Source organism: Notolabrus celidotus, chromosome 6 (assembly GCF_009762535.1).
Source record: "Notolabrus celidotus isolate fNotCel1 chromosome 6, fNotCel1.pri, whole genome shotgun sequence".
NCBI lineage: Eukaryota > Metazoa > Chordata > Actinopteri > Labriformes > Labridae > Notolabrus > Notolabrus celidotus.
Window position 1 is genome coordinate 8,144,217 of NC_048277.1, and position 23,057 is coordinate 8,167,273.

Genomic DNA, 23,057 nt, shown 5'->3' on the forward strand with positions numbered 1-23,057 from the left:
CCCCTCTCACGGGGCAGGTGTCAGATGAGTTGATACACAGCATGTTGTTAAAATAGTCTGTGTTCAATCTATCAATGCCAAAGATTCTTTGCGAGTTACACTTTGGACATTTATAACGTTTATTTATCTTTTGAGCTATCTTTTCCTTTGTTGATAGGACAGCAGATGATAGACAGGAAGGGGCTTTCTCAAACTGACCCCCTTACTGAGTAAACTTCATTTAAAAGCAAACCCCCAGCTGAATCTGGCTCCTTTCATCAATGTGGAGCGATCAGACACAGCGTCAAGCTTTCGGACAAACTCCCCTCATGTCAGCAAAAACAGAAGCTTGATGTGACAATGAGAATACATCACACAAATAATAAGTTGTCTACATAAACAACTATTGCAGACTCACTAAAGTTACTCCACAGTGTTGGAAATAAATCCCCATCCTCTTTGAAAGCATTTGTTTTTTGTTGACATCTTAATATTTCCAATCTGATCTTAATAATCTGCTTATTTCTTCACTCCCTGTTAATATCTAACACTTGATAATCATACAAATCGGGAAGGGGGCAATTAGATCCTGAATAAAACATTAACCTTCAGATTTTTACATCTTTATGATCGTCTTGTTTTCATCTTTATAAAAGCAGTTTATGCCTGTGGGGGATGCAACACAGATTATTAATTAATTGAGCGTCTGTTATGACGAACGTTAACTCCGCTTTAAACCTTGTCGGTAAATCAGCACCAATGCAGACTCGTCGTTGGAGGGACTAACGACCCACTCCCACTCCACACTCATGAGGTTTTAAACAGCACACCATATGGCTGACCCTCACTATCAAAGTTATCAATACCCATCAGCCATGACATTATGACCAATGACGAGCCAAACTTAAAGATGTGAGCAACTTTGAAAAGGACCAAACTGTGAAAGCTTAATAACTGAGTTAGAGCAGCTCTAACAGTGCCGCTCTTGTTGGATGCTCCTGGTCTTCAGTTGGTACCCAAAGAAGGAAAACTGGTGAACCGGTGAAAGGCTGATCGGAGTGAAGGCTACTGCAGCTCAAATTTCAAATAAGTCAACATTGGTTTTGATAGAAAGGTGTCAGAACACAGTGCATTGCAGTTTGTTGCACAGTATACCTACACAATATCAGACAGGTGGTCATGATGTCCTTGCTGTGCATTTTGTTCGTTTTTTAACAATGAGAAACACTTGATAAAACTTCACCAAGTGTTATTCACACAAAGTATGAGTGTAAAAGTATCTACTGGACACAATCCAGGCTCATCTTATTTAAAATTACTTCCTCTCTTTGCCAAATGAGCATTACAACACCCTTCTGGGGACCTTGAGATATTGAGCACAGGCTGTATTGTTCCACAGAGTCTGCTATGTAATGTAAAGTGGCTGCTGCTCTTCTCTAGATTGCAGGCATTGTGCTGTCCCAGATCCTGATCTCTCAGATCCAAGATGAGATTACCTCGGTGTTGTGAGAGTGGGCCGATGAGGGAAGAGGAGGAAGAAAAAGAACTCACAGTACTTGGCTCCTCTGACGTGTGCAAGGACATCTGTTTCTCTGCTACTGCAATGTTTCTACACATTTCTTATTCCTATTGTGCTGTTGCCTGCAGGCATAAAAGTGTGGTGCACTTTATTGTGTTACTTCAACAGACATCACACACATTGTGCAAAGTGTATATTTATCAGTTTCCGACATGCTTTTACTATTGATCTTGACATGAAGATTTTATTTCTGAAAGTGTTTATTTTTAAATGTGACGTTTACTAATAAAATTCAGTCAAAGAAAGACATGCTGCTGTGTATTGATTGACAGTTTGTCAGCTGAAAGAATCAACTCATATAAAGAACGTGCTATGAAGCATGCAATCTTTTAAAGTAGCATGAATACTTTGCCAAAGCCTGGAGGAATGTTCACATATGTTAACTTGCTAAGCTTCACATGTCAGGAATACAAAGGCCACTGAGATCTACTTTTTAAAAAGTGTCATGCAGAAATCTTGACAGTGATAAGCTCCTTTCTTTTTGTAAAATAATCTCTCAAAGCCAAACCCTGCCATATCAGATTATGGTGTTCCCTCATTTTTCTTGCATGGGAACTTCTGGCACACCTTGCTATCGGTCTAGTGCAGAGCCAGAGCTCTCTGCATGAGACGACTCGTCATAGGGGATCCCGGCCTCATGGCATCACGCTCCAGCAGAAGACATCTGCAGGAATTCAGCACAACACAAGACAGTACAAAGAGATGAACACAGATTGAGAGAGACAAGCTGAGAGGCTGACCTGATCAATAATGAAAGCCTAACATGCTGCTCAGACAGAGGATGCCTGTTACGTAACGGGGGCACACACTCTATATGCATGCTGAATATATCAGCAGCTGAAGAGCTGGAGTGGACAGCAGCCCCAAAAACAACCATATCATGATGCAATCTGCAGCTTCAAATAGTGCAACATCTCTCCTGTTTCTTCTTTAATCTCTCAGCAGATTTTCACATTAAACATGGATGGAAGCTTTGTGTTTGGTCTGAAATCCCTGTTGTGCATTACCTTCCCAGTTTCTGTTGGTGCTTATCCTCTGATTTCACGGCTGCATGGATGAGAAGTTGATTGAAGACATCTCTCTGTAAACAACAGAGGACAGAGCCATTAGTAAACATAAATCTGCTCCAAGCACTGCATAGAGACTTTATAACCTTTTGTGATAGACTTTATGTACACGTCTGCACCTTGGGGAACAGTTTTCTGAACACAAAGAACAGAGAATGCATGAAGTCCATCAGCATCCATCATATGTTTCATTATTCATACGTTGGTGCTCGTGGCTCCACATTCTTGCATGTTCATGGACTGAGAGGCTTTTTCTCTTAAGCAGACAGTTCTTCACCTCTGGCCTATTTTACAACAACAGGGATTTTTGTTTCACTCAGGAACAAAGTTTGATCAATGACTTCAAAAAAAGAAAAGCCTCAAGGTCATTCTCAATTCCGCTGTGAATAAGAGAACCACTGTTTGGTTTGGGCCTGAGTTTGTTTAATTTTTCTTGTTTACTATGAGTTTACTCTGAGCTTACCATTTCTGTGGACTAATCTCTATGTAGAGGTGCAACATAGCCATGTCTAATCTGCAGGTGTGGGTTCTAGTATGGGGAGTGTTTAACTCCCATTCGTAGCATGTTCAAGTAGTCCAAGTAGTTCTGACTATTCAGGTATCAGCAGGCTTGAGTGTCTGCAGTCTGTATGGAGAGCAAAAGCAGGAGAAACACAATCCAGCCTGAGACATCCCTGCTCCCATGGTTGGTAATCTGAGGAGGATTTCTTTCTCTCTATAAACAGACATCTGCATGAAAAGCAGCTAACAATCTGTTCTAGATCAAACATTTACACTGAGACACAAATCTACTTGATGCTGTGTCACTAAAGACAATCAGCGTTTAGATTTCCTGACTTCCTGGAATGCATCATAAAAGATGCATCCCCCCTCCATTCAACAAACACACATCTGAAAAATAGTTTTCTTCTCCTAATGCGGACAGACCTTACAAAGCTTGACTTTTGACTAATCTGCATCATGATATTGTTATTTAAGCTAACTTAAGACCTGGTAATTGTCGCGGAATTTTCATAGTCTTATATATGTGTATGTAAGAATGTTTAACTATTGTATTCTTTCAGTCTAAATGTCATGTTTAGAGTAACTTGTTTCCTATGTCGTCTGTTACGGGCGAGATAGTGTCAGGGTAGTAGTCAAGGTCTCTCCCCCTGCTCCTGTCTTTATCTGTGTGTTATGGCCGACTTACTGTCTCCAGAACTAGAGCACAGGTCTTCTTCCCACTTGTTGTGTTCCTATTTTCCAAACATGGTTATCTAACTTTAGTGTCGTCTTCGGGGGGGAATAAATACCATGCCAAGGGTTTTGTCTGTCAGAACTGACTTGGCATTGCACTGCACTCTCCTGCCTGTGTACTGTTATGTTATTTCTCCTTGGCCAAGTTCTACATAAACTATTTCAACGTAAGCCGTCAGAGTCTCCTGAGTCTTCTGTGTCCAGTGTCCAGTTTGTTGCTGAATTCCATCACAGTAATTACAAGAAAATCATGAAAAAAAATCTGTTTCTTTTTCAGGTTCATACTGCTGAAGTAAGCCAGACTGAAATTTTTATAGAACTTACTGTTTACAGTGAAACTGAGACTCACAAGAAAGATTTAAACAGGCACTACTATGGTGAATGCAATGGGATAAGAAATGATGGTAGTAATGTCATATACTGAGCCAGTATTACTTCACTTTTGATATGAACACATGGTAATTTCTCCAGTTGCTAATAATATATAAAATAAACAATGCAGTGCATGGGAAAGGAAGTCTTGGTTTAAGTTATTTAAACATGAATAAATGATCATTCATCATTAATTATTCATCACTGTCATTAGACGATAGACAGTTGATAGGGTTTGCTGTGGGCCCTACCTGTGCATCGCTGCCTCCCATATTGACGATGCTGTAGCGCAAAGGGTACAGTAGGTCCACAGCCTGGCTGTAGTTGCCTTGGTCGTACTCCATCATGGCCTGACACATTGAAACACCGATGGTTCCAGCCAGCTTATGTTGGTAGTTGTCTCCAGGCTTTCTGTGTCAAAAGAAGACATCAAGTGGTACAACTAGAAGACTTAAAAGCTAGAGTGGAGGGGAAATGTTTTTGAGCTCAATGTCTTTTTAGCATAATACAACAGAACACAATGCTTGTACTGTCAGTGCACATTGTACAATGCTCTGAAACAAATAAACAACATAAAGCAAAGACCCACATGAAATCAGCCTGACACACACCCACACACACGTACGCGCACAAACACACACCACACACTGTGCCAGTAATAAGAGAAACAAAGATGAAAAAATATTGAGAATAAGCGCATCCAGTGAAGTCTTTAATATCTCTTTCTATATTTATTGAACATTAAAAGGATATTACTTCAAATTAAATGTTATTGCATCATGTTGCATTTGAAAAGTGATTGCACATAGTTCCCATTTTGCATTGTACTATATAAAGGAACTGCAACAAAGACTGTATACTCTGCATGTTTTTTCAATTTCAGCGACAATCAATTAGTGATGGTTTTACAAACAAGAGGAAAAGGGATTTTGCATATTTCACAAAATTCAGAGAGAAACACTCCAGAGAGGCTGAGTCTCTCAGAAGGAAAGCTGGGAAGAGATTCACCACTCTGTGAGGGACTGTGTGAGCAAATAGTTCAACAGTTTCAGAATGATGTTCTTCAGAGTAACATGACAAAGAATGAGTGGATTTCATCATCTACATTACATAACATTATTAAAAGATTCAGAGCATCTGGAGACATCTCTGTACAAAAGGACAAGGACCAAGACTGGCTGGACCTGATCTTCAGGCCCTCAGGCAGCACTGCATTAACCACATATATGACTCTGTAGTGGAAATCACTCTATGGGGTCAAAATCACTTCCAAAATCAATTGTCTGTGAACGCAGTTCATCACGGCATCCACAAATGCAGGTTAAAACTGTACCATGCAAAGAAGAAACCATACATCAACATGATCCAGAAACACTGACAACTTCTCTGGACCTGAGACCGTTTAAGATGGACTGAGGGGAAGTGGAAAACTGTCCTGTGGTCTCACAAATAAGCACATATTTCAAAAGCCAACATCTGCTGCCATCCAGACAATGCCTTTTTCAGGGAAGACCTTACATACACGATATGGACAAATGTATTTGGATGTCTGACCATTCCATCAACAGGGACTGTCATGACATTGTATTCAAATCCATGTACTATATTATGGAATTGTCCTCCTTTTGCAGCTATAACAGCTTCCACTTGGTTTGGATATTTTGTTACTGTGTGAACTTGCACCCATTCATTCCTTAGAGCATTTATGAGGTCAGACACTGATGTTGGACGAGAGGGCCTAGCTAGCAATCTTAGTTACAGTTCATCCAAAAGAGGCTCGTGGGGTGGAGGTCAGGGCTCTGTGCGGGCCAGTCAAGTTCTTTCACACCAAACTCATCAAACCATGTCTTTATAGTCCTTGCTTTGTGCACTGGGGCACAGTCATGTTGGAATAGAAAAGGGCTTTACCCAAACTGTTGCCACAAAGTTGGAAGCCAAGCATTGTCCAAAATGTCTTGGTATGCTGAGGCTTTAAGATTGCCCTTCACTGGAGATAAGGGGCTGATTAAAACACACAAGTTGAATATTAACAGACAATGACAAACCACATTTTGCACATATTACAGCAGCATGGATCTGTAGTAGAGGAGTTCAGGTACTAAAATGTCCAGCCTGTAATCCTGACTTGTCACCCATTGAGAACATTTGAAGCATCATGAAACTGAAAATTCGACAAAGGAGACCCTGAACCATTGAGCATCTGCAAACCTCTATCAGGAAAGAATGTGAGCTTTCACTTTAAAGGTGACATATCATGCAAAATTGACTTTTTAATGGTTCTCTACCTGAAATATGTGTCCCTGGCATGTCTACAAACCCCCCGAGAATGAAAAAAATCCATTCTGCCCCTGTTTTGATTTCTCCACCTTTCTGTAAATGTGTGTGAAACGAGCCGTTTCAGACTCCCGTGTTTTTGTTACGTAACAACAATATCCGGTCTGTCACGGAGTCAGAGCTCGGAGCTTGTTCAGCCCATAGCCTGTATAAACTAATACTGAATCCCCCCTCCGTTTTTCATTACCTGCACAAATGTGTGCTAACAAGGAGCTTAGGAGGGAGGCATGCTAGTTGTAGGCTGTCTTAATAAACACAAAGGTCGGTTTTACTCCCCAAGTCTGCAGATTTGAAGATCTAATGGATGATTTTTATTTATCATGGATAAGTGCTAGCGCTAGTTAGCATAGCCACATAGCTACATGTTCGTAGCTGTAGCTGTGTACCAAGACACACGTCAACATACTGACAAATAAAACAACAAGAAACACAGAATCTGTGACCAATCCTTCAGAAAAGGTCCTGCTGCCTTTCTGTCAGAGGTCGGTTTTACCCCCCACGTCTGCAGATTTGAAGATCTAGTGGATGATTTTTATTTATCATGGATAAGTGCTAGCGCTAGTTAGCATAGCCACATAGCTACATGTTCGTAGCTGTGTACCAAGACACACGTCTACATACTGATAAATAAAACAACAAGAAACACTAAATCTGTGACCAATTGTTCAGAAAGGTCCTGCTACAGGCGCCTCTCCGTCAGGATCAGATTCTGGATCAGATTCAGAGGGTTGAAGTAACGTGAACTCTGAGCAGCCGTGTACATTCAGCCAACATGTAAACATTAGATCAACGTGCTGGAGAGCCGAGGCACATCCACTTCCTGAGGGGGCGTGGTCAGAGGGAAAACAGAGTGTTCTGAGGAGGACTGAAGAAGAGGGCTTTTCAGGCATGCCAAAATCTGATTTCCAAGTGTTTTTTTGAGCATAAACTTTAAAGACATGTTTTGGGGACCTCTTAGATCAATATATATTGATGAAAAAAGCGTGATATGTCACCTTTAAACTCCAGAAACTGGTCTCCTTGGTTCACAAACATTCACAGTGTTGTAAAAGAGCTGATGTAACACAACAGTAAACATGCCCCTGTCCAATTTGTTATGAAATCCTGTTGCCAGCATCAAAGTTCAAATGAGCGAATATTTTTGATAAACAGTCAGTTTCAACATTTAAGTTTTTGTGCTATTTTCAACTAATATATATATATATATATATATATATATATATATATATATATATATATATATATATATATATATATATATATATATATATATATATTTATATATATATATATATAATATTAATTTTAAATATAAATATATACATATATATCATATCAAATGAATTTACAAACAATCAAATTCTGTTTCTATTAACATTTTACACAGCGTCCCAACCATTTTTCTGAATTGGGGTTGTATTTGGAGAAGGAATTTTAATGTTCAATGACATCAGTGATGCTAATATGCAATCTCAACCACTAAACATCATTACTACAAAGAAAAGTAAATGAAAAACAGCTCCAAGCAATTTCCACACACTGACGTAGGCGCTGCATCATCATCCAGGCTGGAATGTGAAAAGCATCAGTGTCTGAGAAGGATTCACTTTGCTGAAGGCCACAGATCTGTTCTGTTTGGAGGCTTTTTTGGATTAGCTTATACTTAGAGCTTCTTCCTCTGGCTGCAGGAGGTAGTAGAAAGAAGATGTCGTGAAAGTATGGATTATGTAAAAACCGGTTCAATCCTTCCAAAGCAAAGACAACAAATGTGGCGCTGTGTCACGTATTTCAGTGGTAGAGCTGAATAAATGCAAAGCTGTAAAATGTCCACATGGCTTGCCTGATGTTTTAAAGAAGAGCAGTGTTGAATTTAAAGTGGTGGTTTTAAATGGCAGCTTAAATGGAGAGCACAGGCTGTCTGTGGTTGGATACCGCAGAGCTCAAGAGAGGCTGCAGCTGCTGGTACATCTGCTGCAGTGGGAAGACCCCAGTGTCTGCGATGGACTGCAGCCCTGAGTTCTGAATCCCCTCTCTATCTGGCCTTCCCACGCTCAGCCCTGTTTCTGTCTCAATTTTTACATAAGGCCTGTGAGGCACTTATGTAACGCTGTAAGAGTGTCGAGGTGTGCACTGAAGAGGAGAAATTGTGTGGAACTTACTTGGCCAATTCCTGCAGGCCCTCGAGCAGACGCTGAGAAGTCGCGCTCTGTTTGGCTCCGAGGGACGCCATGAGAAAGTGGACGTCGTTAAACAGGGTCACATGATCATCAGTGTGAGGTTCAGTAACCTGGAGCACCTCTCGCCAACGGTCCTTCACACACACACCTGGCATATGGACCAGCACAAACACATAAATATTGCTTGAGAAAAGACGGTTTTAGAATAATAAAACAACCTGCGTTTGAGTGTAAGCATATCTTTAGCCTGTCACAGTTGGACAGAAGAGAACAGTCGAGATAGGCGGATAATACTCAAGCTCAAAGCTTGTTTTACTTGACTGAGGCAGACTGTTTTCATAAAATGTGTCAGAGCTTGGATCTCTGATTGATCAAAAATTCACAGGCGCTTCGGAAAGTGCTTCATTCAGCTTGACAGTTCAGAAAACTTTACAACTCAACTGTGATCTACACATTTGCGTGGTAAAAAGAGGGTGGTTAACTAAGAAAAAACTGACAGAAAAGAAGTTGGAACTTATTCCATTCAATTGAATAAAAGTAATCAGCGGTTTTACTGAACACAAGTCTTCACTAGACTTAAATAGGTCATATAACATCGATAAATAAACCATCAAATGACAGTCAGTCCTGGAGTTCACAGACTGGCGCCCTCTTCAGATGTGAAAAATAGGTTTCGTGTTTCGCATCTGCAAATAAAGAGTTAAAATATCCTCCATGTTTTTCATCAGAAATGCTTTTGCCACAGTGTCAACAGGAAGAGGTGAAATTATACACTTCGCAAAAGTGCTAGACTCCTTCCCTTGGTTTTTATTTAATGTGACATGTGTGATCAGGCTGTTCCTGGTGTATCGTAATTAATTACAGTTATTAGGGGATATTGACCAATCAGTATCAAGCATTTAAGACAGCTGGGTGATTGGTAAGAAATATGGGTAATAATGCCCAGTAGTAGCTACATTTAATGCAGTGCATCTGTGCAAAATTTGAAGGATACTCTTATTTCCTGATGGACAGGCTTGTTAGAGTTTTACTTCTTTCACTTGTTTTTAAAGCATTGCTTTGAAGCTTAGTGCGACTACATGTCATTGCGTTTTTGTCGAGTTTGAAGCTCCAAAGCTTAAAATCTTTTTCTTTATCAGTAGAAAGAAAGCCCAAGACCCTCGTGTGAGTCCACCCACCCTTTACTCATTAAGAGAGATTACACTGGTTTCAATATCACCTTTTAGATTAAAAGGTGTAATAACAACTTGGATTGCCTCAGCTCATTATCACACACACTTAAAACGAAACTGTCCATTTTCAACTTGAAGTGTTAGTCACCTTCAGTCTATAAACATCACAGCCATGAACTGCTGCAGCACCTTCATCATGTTAATTAGCATCATTTTGAGAAGTTTAAACTCCTGTATTCCCTCACAGATACTTCACAGTCAGCTGTTCCATCACTTAAAGATCATGAATTCTCCTTTAATTCTCCAGCTTACCCTCCATTTCCAGCCTGTAGAGCATTGAGCTGGCGTCGACCATGTCCAACATGGATCCTGATGCTTTACAGCGTTTGATTATCTTTAGAGAAAGAGACAAACTGTGACTGCTGAATGCTGCAGGATGTTCATGTCACGCCTGCACACAGAGACATTTTTCAGAGAAGGACAGCACTATGTGGGCTTGATTCCTTTGACATGAGATCTTAAAAATTCATGGAATTCAGATAACTTCATGGAAGAATATCTGTTGTGTTCAAACTTATAGCAGTGGCAAGAAGAACTATGAAATGTTGATGAGAGGTACAGCACATGAAAGGGCTTTCCTTTAAAACTGCCTCTCCTATTTTTAGAGAGGATTAAATAATAATCAACTCTGAAAGCTGACACTGAACCCTGTCTTGACGTGGATTTGACTTCCATTTGCACGCACTTGCCTTCTTGACTCAAACACAGCACAACATATTGCTTTTAGTCTGCGTCCCATGTGTATTGGTCCATGCATGGCTCTGTGTATGTATGTGCATAGACAGATAAACATGCAAGCTTTGACTCAAACCTCTTAACACTAACATACCTGGGAATCCAAAATCTCCAGAGCGGCTTCATACTCCCCCTGTGGGGGAAGAGGGGTGAGAGGGATGAATTTGAATAACTTCAGACTGAAGAAATAAAGGGGGGGTTGATAGATTGTGTTGCACAGATGCAAACACAAATTAATCTTGCAATATAATCAACTCCAGACTTTAAATTACCCAGGGGAAAGGATATCATAAATACAAATTCCACAACACTGCCTCTGCAAACTATTCGCCTGACTGAGAAAACTCATTACAATCCTTACCTTCTCAATGAAGTATAGAGCCCAGTGCCAATAGTTGTGACTGGCCAGCATGTCACATACCTGGAATTAAACAAGGCAAATTTGACATATTTTTCTTTGCACTATTCAAAATGTCAATTAACTCAGTGGACCCGGTGCAGCAGGGTACCGGATCATGAGGTGGAGTTTCTGCAGAAAACAAACAGTCAAAGGCTGTACCTTCCAGTCTTTCTCTCTGCTCTCCATGAACTTTAGGCCTTTATCCAGTTCCGCTCTCATTTCACACACATGTGCAACAGAGTGCACCGCCCAGGCGTCTCCAGGATTTAGAGCGAGACCCTGCAGAGAGAGTTTCACAGTTTCAAGTATTAAAAGCAGCACAGACGCAGGGAAAATTCTGCTCTCTCTACCAAAAAAAAAAAAAAAAAAATCACAAATCATAAATAATGGTATGCTCTACCCTCAGTAACTATCTGTCATTTCATCTCTGATGTGTTTTTTTTTTTCAAGTGACCCTCATCTCACAAACACTTTGTGAGCATTCAGCACAGAGGAGCGGTGCTGCTGAGCTTGGAGAGGGCCATTTGGTATTAGTGCTGGACTGCAAATTACTTGGAGAATTGAACTGACGCTATCAGCTCAGGCGCAGACAGTCTAGACCACCCACTTAAAATAATGACAACAACATGTGGCAAAGACTATAAACGTAGCAGTATAACTCACCTCCATGGCTTCTTTCTCAGCTTGGTCATAGAAACGAGTCTCAAGGAGACCAAAGGAGTACATTCCTTTCAGATAGCTGAGGGCACAAACACACATAAACAAAGCTCTTATCACAAAATACAGAGTGGAAATTAATTTTACTCATGAAATTAATTCATTCAGGATGATTAAAAGCAGACAGTACTGCTGTGCTTTCAGCAATAACAGCTACAGGCCATAAACAAGAGTGCTCTGAAGTGACCTCAACCGCTTCAAAAAGTCAAACCAATCATGACAATGGTGTAAACTTTTTATACCATCAACACCTTTAACAATGTTAACTGCCTTCACATTATAACTCTGAGGACATGTGGGCTTGTGTTGTCACTGCTGTAAGAGTACACTGAAGATCTGTGCATACAGACAAAGCTTGAAGAAAGACATGAAAGCCACCAGTAAATCTTAAATTATTAACTTAGTTTGGTCCGTCTCACCTACATACTGAGACTATGTGTTGCTGAAAAGAAGATGTGCAAGATAACACGATCATTTAGTGCCTTTTTTAGAATGCATGATTGCAGAGAGAAGCACGAAACACTGGCGGCAGGACTGTACTGTTATATCAGCTCAGATGACTTTAAACTATTAAACCACTCTCTAACAAAGACTACTTTCTTGAACCAGCAGCTTTTCAGACATGAAACTGCTGCGAACAGGGACATCTGTGTCTACTTTGGCATATCCCTGTGTGACTATTTGTGATTTGTATTTAAACTACAAACTCTCTTGCACTCTTTTTGTTTTTTTGTGCTTTTTTCTCAACTGAAAAAAAGGATCTGTGTGACATAAATGTCATGTTCTATTATAATGAATGCATATTTATTACCCGACTGTCAAAATCTTAAACAGCATCTACATCAGTAGGTCATTTTTAATAATGGCTTATATTCCCCTACATGTTGTGTTACGTCGAGTCAGATTTGTCAATGAGCCAGTGTGCCTGCAAGCAAGTAGCTTAGACACTACAAACACAAAGCCCCTAATGAGGGGTTAACTTCAGCTGCCATCTGCACTAAGGCTTCACGGAGTAACTTTAACAAGATGGAGAACCGGCATCAGTGATCGAAGGAAATGAAGATGAAGGTGAGACAAGAGAAGAGGACTGGTGTGAAAAAGAGCCAGAGGTGAAAATGAGTGAGAGCAAGAAATAACAAGAGAAAACCTGAAGAAAGGAGAGGAAGCAAGAAAGAGAAGGAGAGCTGATGAGGAGGTCGAGAATGTGGTGAAGATAGAAGATAAGAGGAGGAGAGAGGAGGCAAATGAGTCATGAGGAGCCAAGAAGAGAGGAGTGAGGAAATGGGGAAAAGCGGACGGAAGTGGAAATGTGAATATAAGGACTGAGAGTGAGGGAAAAGTGTAAGAGAAAGTGAGTGAAAAATTATGTAGAAAACAGAAAATGAAATATAAAACATGTGGAGAGAGCAGGTGTAGAGGAAGACGGACCAAAGAGGGAAATGTGTTCAGAAGAGCAGAGCAGTTAAGTAGAGCAGATGTGCCACGCGATGTAAGAGAATAAGAGATGCATTTACACTTTTATTCATCTTCTTATTCTATCTTTTGTCAGAAACGCAGAAAGCAATTTCCAAAGATAAATGAGTCAAGCTGGGTAAGAGAGAGGAGTCAAGAAAAGAAGAATATAAAAGAAAAAGGAGATCACATTAAAGGCACATGTTTATCCTTGTGTCCCTTTCTTTAAATCAATGATTCAAGTTTTGTCCTTTTGTAGATTTTTTTTTTATGAGTTAAGCATCAAAAAGGTCTGGCTCTGATTGGGATCATAGAGCAGCCGTTTCATGGACGTGTCAAACAAAAATGAATCCTTGAAACTCTACACTTCTCTACAGAAGAGTATCACAAAAAGATGTGACAGAAGAAGGTTGAAATCCTACCAAGAAGCAACCTAAAGGGGAAGAAAAATGAAGCCACTGCACAAGTGCCTAAAACTGCAGTTCCTCATACGGCCACTTGAGGCTGGCTCTACAAATTGGTAAATCCTTAATGTCCAGTTTGCTGTAGCTACGTTCTGGTGGAACTTCGGTTTTAGTCACCATAACTCATTCATAACCACTGTGTAGGGTTGCATTTGCTTTAAAGCCAACATTCACCCGGTTAGTCAGCTTGTAACTGTGCAGTAAGTCAACAGATCACACAGAACAAATATTTAATTTACACACAGACTAACTGTGAACTCATCAAGGTTGAATACACAGCTTCTGTTTGACAGAGTAGCTACAAGGTGTCATGTAGAAGGTCTCTGAGTGCTCATGTGGCTTTTAAATATTAAAAACTTCTTGTAATGCTGTCTTGCATACCTGTATAAAGGCATCTGCGGCTTCCAGTAGGGCAGCACTCTGGCCACAGAATCCCTCAGCTGGTTTTGGGCTCCGATGTAGAAGTACGAGTCGTGAGAGAACTTCAGAGCCAGCATATCAGTGGGGTGATCGAGCAGGATGTCCTCCCATATGATGTTGGCCTTGAGAAAATTTCTAGGAGACATGAGTCACTGTTATAGAAGAGAACAGATTTGTAAAGCAATAAAGCACATCAGACTGAGCGCACTGTTAGGATCACAAAGACCTCAGTATGCTTTGTTCTGAATGTGGGGAATTAGAGGCACTTGAAATTCCTGAGTATCTCTTAACACTGAATATGTCCCTTCAAGAATATGAGAGTATACGCCACCATACCACGGGGATAAACAAACTGAAGGTAAAATGGAAACATTAATTGCTAGACTGTGACTGCAATTTGCACAGGAGTCTTTTGCACATTTATTAACAGATGCACGGTGTGGATCAGAAGCACATGACTGCTTCACACTGGGAGAGACAAAATGAGGAGCTCAGGGTTGAGACAACATTGGCAGAAAGATAAAACACATTTTCGTAGTTTTCTGTTGTCTGAAAGAGCGTCATTGTTTCACAGAAAACCTATTTTCTGTCGCAGCAGTAAACAAAACTGATCTCTTGTCTATCGGGACGTAACGCTGCCTGACTGCTCTGGAGCTCTCGCTTCAAAACACGCTGCACTAAATCAGAGGACTCTCTCTCTTTTTGCCGGATATAGTTTGATATAAGTAACAAAGTGTTTTCATGAAACATCTTTATGAAAAACAGCCTTGCTCGAAAATAGGTAAATATGTTTACTTCACATTTAAATCACTTCAAGTTTCATTTGAATAACACTAAAGAGTCTAAAAATGTCACCTAATGTAATAATGATGTCAGCAAAAGCTGGCTATACTGATTATAGAAGTTGGTAAACATATCATCTTTAATCTTTGTTGCTGACTTTGTGTTTGATGCAGAATGAAAATGTGTATTTTCTCAGTTGTGAGCACACTTTAAGTCACACTGTGAGGAGTTTTTATGTTTTTATGGTTCCCCTTTGGGCGAAAAAAGGGTAGTGTGTTTTTCGGACTGCATTTCCCATGAGCACTATCAACTAATGACATAAAGATGTGGCTCTTTAGTTGTTGAAGTACTTTATTTGTTCAGACTCTTCTATCAGGATGCAGAGTGATGAAGTCATGTATTGATTTTTGGTTATGTCAAATTATTAACTGTAACGTAACAACGACTAAACTTTGTAAACTCTGATTTATTACCATTAGTTAGCTTACAAAAGGTGAGCAGACATCACGGTTTCACGTTACCCGTCACAGCCCTGGTGTCATGATGTGAGCTCAGGTGTTCTAATAATGTCTGAATAACGTTAACATGCACACAGCTCAACTCTTTATTCCTCAAAGTGCAGTGAAGCATTCACATGCCGGTATAAACATTGAAAGGCAACGTCTATTATACGGAAATACTTTTGATGAAGGTACAGCGGCAATGCGCAAAACTTGCAAAGTAAAAGCAGCTATGTTGCGGGGAAAAAATGCCAATTAATTTGTGCCAACACCTCAAACAGCAATAAGACAAGTATGAGGAATACAGGCAGGTGAAGGTCTAGGAATGTAAAGACAAAGAGAGAGATTAAGATTGTCATATCCAAATAAAACCCCAGGAGAGCATAATTAAAGAGACAGGGTTATTTTTCACCTGGTTTCAACACGCCTCCTGGGTGTCTTCAAAATTCAAAATACATTAACTCAATATTAGTAAGTTTTATATTGAGAAATACATATTTCTCAACACCATCAAAAATCTCTGCATGTTCCTTTATAACCAAACAAGTAGACTCATTATACCAATTAATGTTTTGCGTTCCAACTGCAATCTGTTCGAACATCATGTCACTACCTCCGACATACTCTCCACATTTCCTGTCTCTGTTCGGCCGTCCAATCAAATAAAGGCAAAAAATGCCCTCAAATAAAAAAGCTGTCATGGGAGCAGAGAGGGCAGATACTGACAGAAGGAGGCATGACTCCAGTCTGTCTGCTGCTCCACTCTGCTCCGGTGGTGACTGGCAGTGAAGTGGGCTGAACTAAATGGTGGAAACTTTCTGTTTCAGCGGGCTCCCCTACTATCCATGGTGATTGACTCTCCAGCTTACAGCGCTGCAGGAGTGACGCTCTGTGCTGTGTTGAGATTTTGTAGTTGCAAATGAGCAGGACACATACTTTCTTATACTGACTGTGGTGGGTTGAATCATAGTGCTTATTAAAACTTCTTGATTTCAACAGCCTTTGTCATTTATTTTGTCTTGCAGCTTGTTTTAATTAGCTTGCACCTACAGTACATGGTGTGCTTATAGCCACCATCTTTTTAACAAATCCAAAGACTTTACACCATAAAGTAAAAACTAAGGATTAAAACAAAAGTCAAGAGTGAAACAAAGTCATCATTCAGGCTGAAACAGGAGTTAAGTGTGTTGCTATTGAATAGAATGTGAACAATGGTCTGGGGCACAGTGTGGGGGGCTTTTAAAGGAAGGTACTTGTCCAAAGTAGTTCCCTACAGGGGATCCTGGCCAGCTTGACCCCTACCGCTTATTTCAAAGCCAGGGCCTAATAATTCTATCATCTAGGAACTGGCCCTAAGCCCGGAAAACTGGTTCCAGAGTAGCACCAACTCCTTTCATTGGCTAGAAGAATGAACCTTTTACATCAGGGGTTGACGTGGCTCTCTTGTGGCCCATGCCTGTGGAAAAGCAAGCTGGTTCTTAGAAAGTTTGGAATATTGCACCAACTCTGAACTAGCAACATGGCCACTTTAGTGGAAAAGGGGTATTTGTTGCAAATCCAGCCAGAGAACAGGGCCAGAAGCTAGGCTATCAACCTCTGCAGACAGGCTCTGTAATTGAGCTCATTTAAAAACACTAATGTGTAAGTGGGCGATATTTAGAAATAATGCAGTGCTTTATTTTTTGCATGTATCAGTTTCCCGCCTGCAGAGCACTCTATAGAATTACTAAAAGGCTGTTTTTTGCAGGGTACTTTGACACTTACTCTGCTGCAGGATTGGCAGACATATTAAATAACTACATACAAATATTCAATCTTCCTGGAGTCTTGTTTGCTTTGAGAGGTCATATAGAAACATAAAGAGAGTAGAGGTTGCATCTATAGGGAAGAAGACCGCTCACCATTTTATAACAGAGCAGTGTAATTCACTTCAGATACTACAACTACAAAGAGCACTTTTTTGATAACCATGGGCTGTTGCATTACAAAAGTCCTATTCATCCTCTGACCCTTCCTCCAGTTTTGAGCTGGCTCTGGATCTTACCCTTGTGAGAAGAGCTCCATTGCCTGGACATGGAGCCTCTCTCTGGGACTGAGGCCCTGGCTGCTTGCCAGTTCCACTGTTCGCTTCACATCGCCAGCCAGACGCTGATCCAACCTGACGGAGACTCCAGTTGACACCAGATCCAGCCCCGTACTGATCACATGACCCATAACTACAGGTATAACAGATAACACAGGTCTTTTTAATGGACTTTGATATCAAAGTTGACATAAAAAATATCACATGGACTTATAAATTTTGTTCTTTGAAGTGCAGCCTGTCAGACAAAAGAGGGAAACATTAACTAACTACCTTTACTGCCAAAGCTAAGCTGGACATTTCTGTTCATATTTTAACAAAACATAAAGAGATTTTAAAAAGGGTTTCATCCCTACCGTGTGTCCTCAGGACAACATGAGGTGGAGTTTTATTCTCTTCACTAATTATACTTTCTGAATAAAAACACTTCTTCCTCTAAAAACTAGTTGAGAAATCTTTAATTTTTTTCCAAAGATTCAGTTTAAACAAGGACAAGGATGAATTCACTGTTTATGAGTCATGTTAAGAGCTTAATTCATCTGAAACCTTAATTTATTTCTTATATAAGCACGACATTAAAACATCTGAATGTGTTTCTAAGCAGTTAAAAATCAAAAGAAGCTTGCATGTTCAATGAAGCGTTATATATTTCTGAACCTGAGCAAAAGAAGCTTTAAAATTCAGACGTAATGAATAAAATGAACTGTGACTCAGTTCTTTCAACTGTAAGTCATTTCAGCAAATCAACTGATCCAGCATGCAACATAACCACACTGAACTGTTTCACCTTAATTCAATGCAGTCAGAACAGGTTTATCAATTACAGCTGTCCTTTATGTGAACCTATGTTTTATAATACTTTGAAATGTCTGGTGTTACACAGGTCGTAATGATACATGTATCTGTTTATGTGATATGCTCTCTTTTATTCTGTCCTTATTCTGCATGTTAAGTATTGTTTAATGAGTCCAAAGCAAGGCAGATAGAAAAACTTTTACTGTTGCTGCTCCCTGTATTTAAAATAGGATGTTACAAAATGAGGAACTGACCTCCTTTTTAAACTATGTGAGGGTAAAAGTCATTTTAAAGTAGGTTACTGTGCAGTGAATACATCTGGCAGTGCTACCCTCACTCCTTCATTTTTATTCTTGACTTTTATTTTAAAGTCTGATGTTGTCTATGATCCAGACCTACTTTGAAGTTTGACTTATTGTCTCCCTGGTTATTATTCACATATTTACATCGTCAATTCCAAAAAAGTCTATATGATAAATTTTGATAAAAACATATTTAGATGGTTTGTAAATTATCTAATATTTGATTAAATATAGAAACTGAAAATATCTATTTATGCTCATGTCAAATATTATGGCAGCAACATTTCAAAAACGTTTGGGCAGAGAAAACAAAACAGTGAAAATGTTGTGTAATGTTGTAAACACACCTGGAGGAACCTAAGGTTAATGATCAACAGGTTAGTCACATGACTGTGTTTAAAAAGGACACTCCAGAGAGGCTGAGTCTCTCAGGAGGAAAGATGGGAAGAGGTTCACCAGTCTGTTAGAGACTGCGTGAGCAAATAGTTCAACAGTTTCAGAATGATGTTCTTCAGAGTAAAATGACAAAGAATGAGTGGATTTCATCATCTACAGTACATAACATCATTAAAAGATTCAGAGCATCTGGAGACACCTCTGTACAAAAGGGACAAGGACCAAAACAAAGACTGGATGAACCTGATCTTCAGACCCTCAGGCAGCACTGCATTAGAAACAGACATGACTGTAATGGAAGTCACTGGATGGGCTCAGAATCACTTCCAAAATCCGGCACTGTGATATGAGCAAGTGTTAATGCGGGCTGCTGTCTGTAACTGATGTAGCTCAGTAACCTTACCATGATGGTTTTGATCACTTTAATACGTCACGTAATTAATATCAAACTTCCTCCTTGTGCAGCTCAGTCACTGTAAAAACCAATCACGGATGAATACTAATTAAAATTCGAGAAATGTTCTGGGGTGATGGACTAAGTCATCAGACACACTAACACAGTGTAGTAGAGGCGAACCGAGAGAGGTGATGCATGCTGATGGGAATGAATGAAGTGAGGAGGTATGTGTGTGTGGGAGGGACTCAAGGTGTTTAACTTATGTACTACAAGTTAAAGTTTTTTTATTTTAAGGAAACAAGGGTATAGCTGTACTAGCTAGTTGGTTTTTTTTTTATAATTGAAAACATGTAGTTAAAATATTTTCTTTATGTGACCCATAGTTTTTGATGTAATTCCCTGTAATCTAAGACTAAGTGATCGGCCTATTTTCAAATTACTGTTGTTAAATTAAAATAATGCTTTGTTATGCACTAATTTTGTTGGGTTACTGTAAAGGTAGTGTAGGCTATCTTGTGGGGTGGTTGTTTATTACCTTAGTGATATTTGTAATATTTCAGACGCCAGCCTGATGAGCAGGCTTGCTCAAACATAAGGCGATGAAGGAGCACCTTCCCTGCCCCACCTTATTTTTTTTAAACATGTTGCTGGCATCAAATGAAACTGAGCATACACTTTTGATATGTTGTCTTTATGCTATTTTAATTAAACTTAGGCTTTAAATGATTTATAAATAATCAAAAGTTGTTTTTCTTACATTTTTACAGTGTTCCAACATTTTGGGAAGTGGGATTGTACTTACCAAAGTTCGGGTCAGCAGCCTTGAGAGCAGAAATGCTTCTTTCTAATCCTCCCAGGGTTTCATCATTCTTCCATTTCACATACTAAGAGCAAAATTGAGTTAATAGTGACTTTATTTCTCCTGACATTAGTTTGCAGACAACACAGTGCATGAAAAAGATACCTGACTGAGAACAGCGTCATATAGTTTGCACGCCTCATTACTGCTGGTGGTCAGTGGGAGAGCCTCTGCCTTCCAAGCCTGAAAGAACAGAATTAAAAGCCTAACATGTGAACACTGTTTATCTTTTTGAAATATAGTGTTCATGCATACATACTTCTACAGATAATTCTTCAAATGCCACAGGTGTTAAGACTCTACATTTGACTTTCTGCAGTAAGTTACTCCCATTAAACTAAATAACATCTGTTTATTTTCCACACTGATCCAAGATTATATAACTGCAATATATTTGGACTCCCCATCCTGTTGCACAACAACACACCCCATTACGCACTTTATACAGAGTCTATGTTCACATTTTTAATTATATTTATATGATATTTAAAATCTGAGTGGTCAGATCTGAGTGGTCAGAGTTAAATAACTTTATACTTTTTTCATACTTTTACTTTATTAATATTGTTAGCCACAAATCAATCAATCAATCAGACTTTATTTCTCAACTGCTTTTTATACAATAACATTGTAACACAAAGTGCTGTACATAAAAATAACTTAAAATAGATTAAAAATATATTATTCCTAATCCCAAACCCACCCCACAGTTCTAAGGTTAAGAACACAATATATGCAAAAATAACAACAACGACAACGACAATAATAATAATAATAATAATAATAATAATAATAATAATAATAATAATAAATGAAAAATAAGTTGCTGAAGGAACTGAGGAAACGCTGTCATGATATATTAATGAGGAAACACTGGAGGTAAAATAAGACGTTAAAACTCAATACAGGAAATGAAACTCACCAAAATAAAAACAATTACTAAGGTAATAAAACACTACAATATTAAACTAGTAAAAGAAACTAAGATGCCGTGACTACAATTTGAACTAGATAATTAATTAATTAATTAATTAATTAATAAAGTAAGGTGAAAAAACAGTATTTTCCTTGTATGCAGTACAACTTTGGCTTGGTAATAAACCTGATTCTGATTCTACAGTCTGGTAAAAGTGCGTAAAACTTCTGCACACTTTATTTGGCTAGACTTAAATGTGTACACACCCCATTAAAACTGGTTCCAGTATTAGATAAGCTGTTTGACTCGATTACAGAACAGTTCAGATATCTTTCTGGGTTATCTTCGAAAGTTTTTAGGTTGCATAATCAGAGAAGCTGAATCTGTATTTTACTGCAGTTTGGGTGCAAACTCGGTGAATTCCTTACCATATAGTGCTAAACTATTTCGCGTGTTGTTTACACTCAGTTTCACCAAAACAAATCAGTACTTCTAAAAAACTACTTTCACACCGAATGCGGAAGTTTCATTTCTCGTGTCCCTCTTTGCCAAATGTTGCAAAATGTGATAAATCAGTTCTTTTAGAAACACTAACCTCGCAGTCTCTGTAACTTGCAGCATTCATGTTGGACTCGGTTGCACTTCTTCTGTCACCTCTGCAGATCTTCACTCAGCAGCTGCTTTATGGATCTGTCCAAGAAAAACCGGATGTCTACTTTATTGCTTTCAAAATAAGTGCATGACCAGAAAAACGTAAGCGTATCAAATTACTTTCAACACTGAACTATTTCATTGTAATATTTGTCAATGATGGTAAAGATAATGGATGCACATCGCTGCTTTCATTGTTTTGCTGCCCTATTACCAGTTACTTTTTTAATGTGCGAGTTAAAGGGTTATTCCACTGATTTTTAAACCATCAACTAGGTGAGAAAACGTGTCCCAAGGAATCAAGTTATCATCAGATTTTCAACTATTTTCATTTGAATTATGTCGGAAGTTGATAAATAGAGTTAAAAGTATTAAATGCACTGTTGTCTTTTACTATTCCAGCATAGAACATGGATATTTACATGGCAGGGAGGATCTGAGCACAGGCTGCTTTCACTGCATTATGTAAATGTAGAATTATAGCTTTCTGAGGAGTTTTTAGCAGGGTATGAAAAAGACTGATATAGTAGCAAAGGCAGAGACCATCTGCACAAATATATTTCTATATATCTATAACTCCTTAAAGGGAAAGTTACAAGTTTTACTTGACTGCAGGTGAAGTTCCTGCAGTCGAAAAACACCTGTAGATGTCATCCAAGTCAACTCGGCTCCTTTGTTGAGAAAGTGCCTATTGTCAGAGAGCCCTTCATTTTTGCACTATTCTTGGATGCCCCACATGCCTGTTCCTCACCTGCAGCACACTTATCAGCTGTTTGGGTCTCTGGGCTTTGAAAGAGACATAAATACAACCAAATTAAAAACTGAGTAATTCTGACAGTTACAATGACATGCTGTTTACTTTGGACACAGGAGAACATCTTTATGAACCGGAGTTTACAGAGGAAGAACGAGACTCAACGGACAGGAGAGGGAGAAACTGTCAGTCAACTGGAGATCAGAGAGATCAGAGTTACCTGTTGGTTCAGGTGTGTAAACTGTGAGCCCATGAACGCAGAGAGCTCCTGCTGTCAGGAGTGGGACTTGGTAACAACAGTACTTCAGGACCTTTCTGAATCAGAGGATACCAGCGGCTCACATACGGCTGCAGTCTGCATCACTCACCATCCAGAGTTCCTGCCTCACTGAACGCCGCTGTTTTACCCGCTTTCTTCAATTTTCAGGAGTTACATCAGAAAAGCTGAAAGGGAGTG

At 39.3% G+C, this 23,057-nt stretch overlaps 2 protein-coding genes across 2 annotated transcripts in view; one reads left to right on the forward strand and one right to left on the reverse strand.

Annotated features, from left to right (window-relative positions):
• tspan33b (tetraspanin 33b) overlaps nucleotides 1-1,803 on the forward strand; it is a 34,624-nt gene extending 32,821 nt beyond the window's left edge. The window contains exon 8 of the mRNA XM_034685020.1: nucleotides 1,420-1,803. Within this exon, the coding sequence (XP_034540911.1) occupies nucleotides 1,420-1,488 (69 nt within the window). The 3' untranslated portion in view covers nucleotides 1,489-1,803. The remainder of the gene's footprint in view (nucleotides 1-1,419) is intronic.
• On the reverse strand, nucleotides 1,715-21,894 carry ttc38 (tetratricopeptide repeat domain 38). The gene is made up of 14 exons (XM_034686285.1): nucleotides 21,791-21,894; nucleotides 20,385-20,462; nucleotides 20,223-20,304; nucleotides 17,492-17,663; nucleotides 14,126-14,299; nucleotides 11,775-11,850; nucleotides 11,271-11,390; nucleotides 11,073-11,132; nucleotides 10,806-10,844; nucleotides 10,229-10,310; nucleotides 8,727-8,892; nucleotides 4,485-4,644; nucleotides 2,566-2,639; nucleotides 1,715-2,222 (listed from the first exon to the last, which is right to left on the reverse strand). Exons 1-14 carry the CDS (start codon nucleotides 21,818-21,820, stop codon nucleotides 2,138-2,140), a joined length of 1,398 nt encoding a protein of 465 aa, XP_034542176.1. The 5' UTR covers nucleotides 21,821-21,894; the 3' UTR covers nucleotides 1,715-2,137.
• Between the last annotated feature and the right edge of the window lie 1,163 nt (nucleotides 21,895-23,057).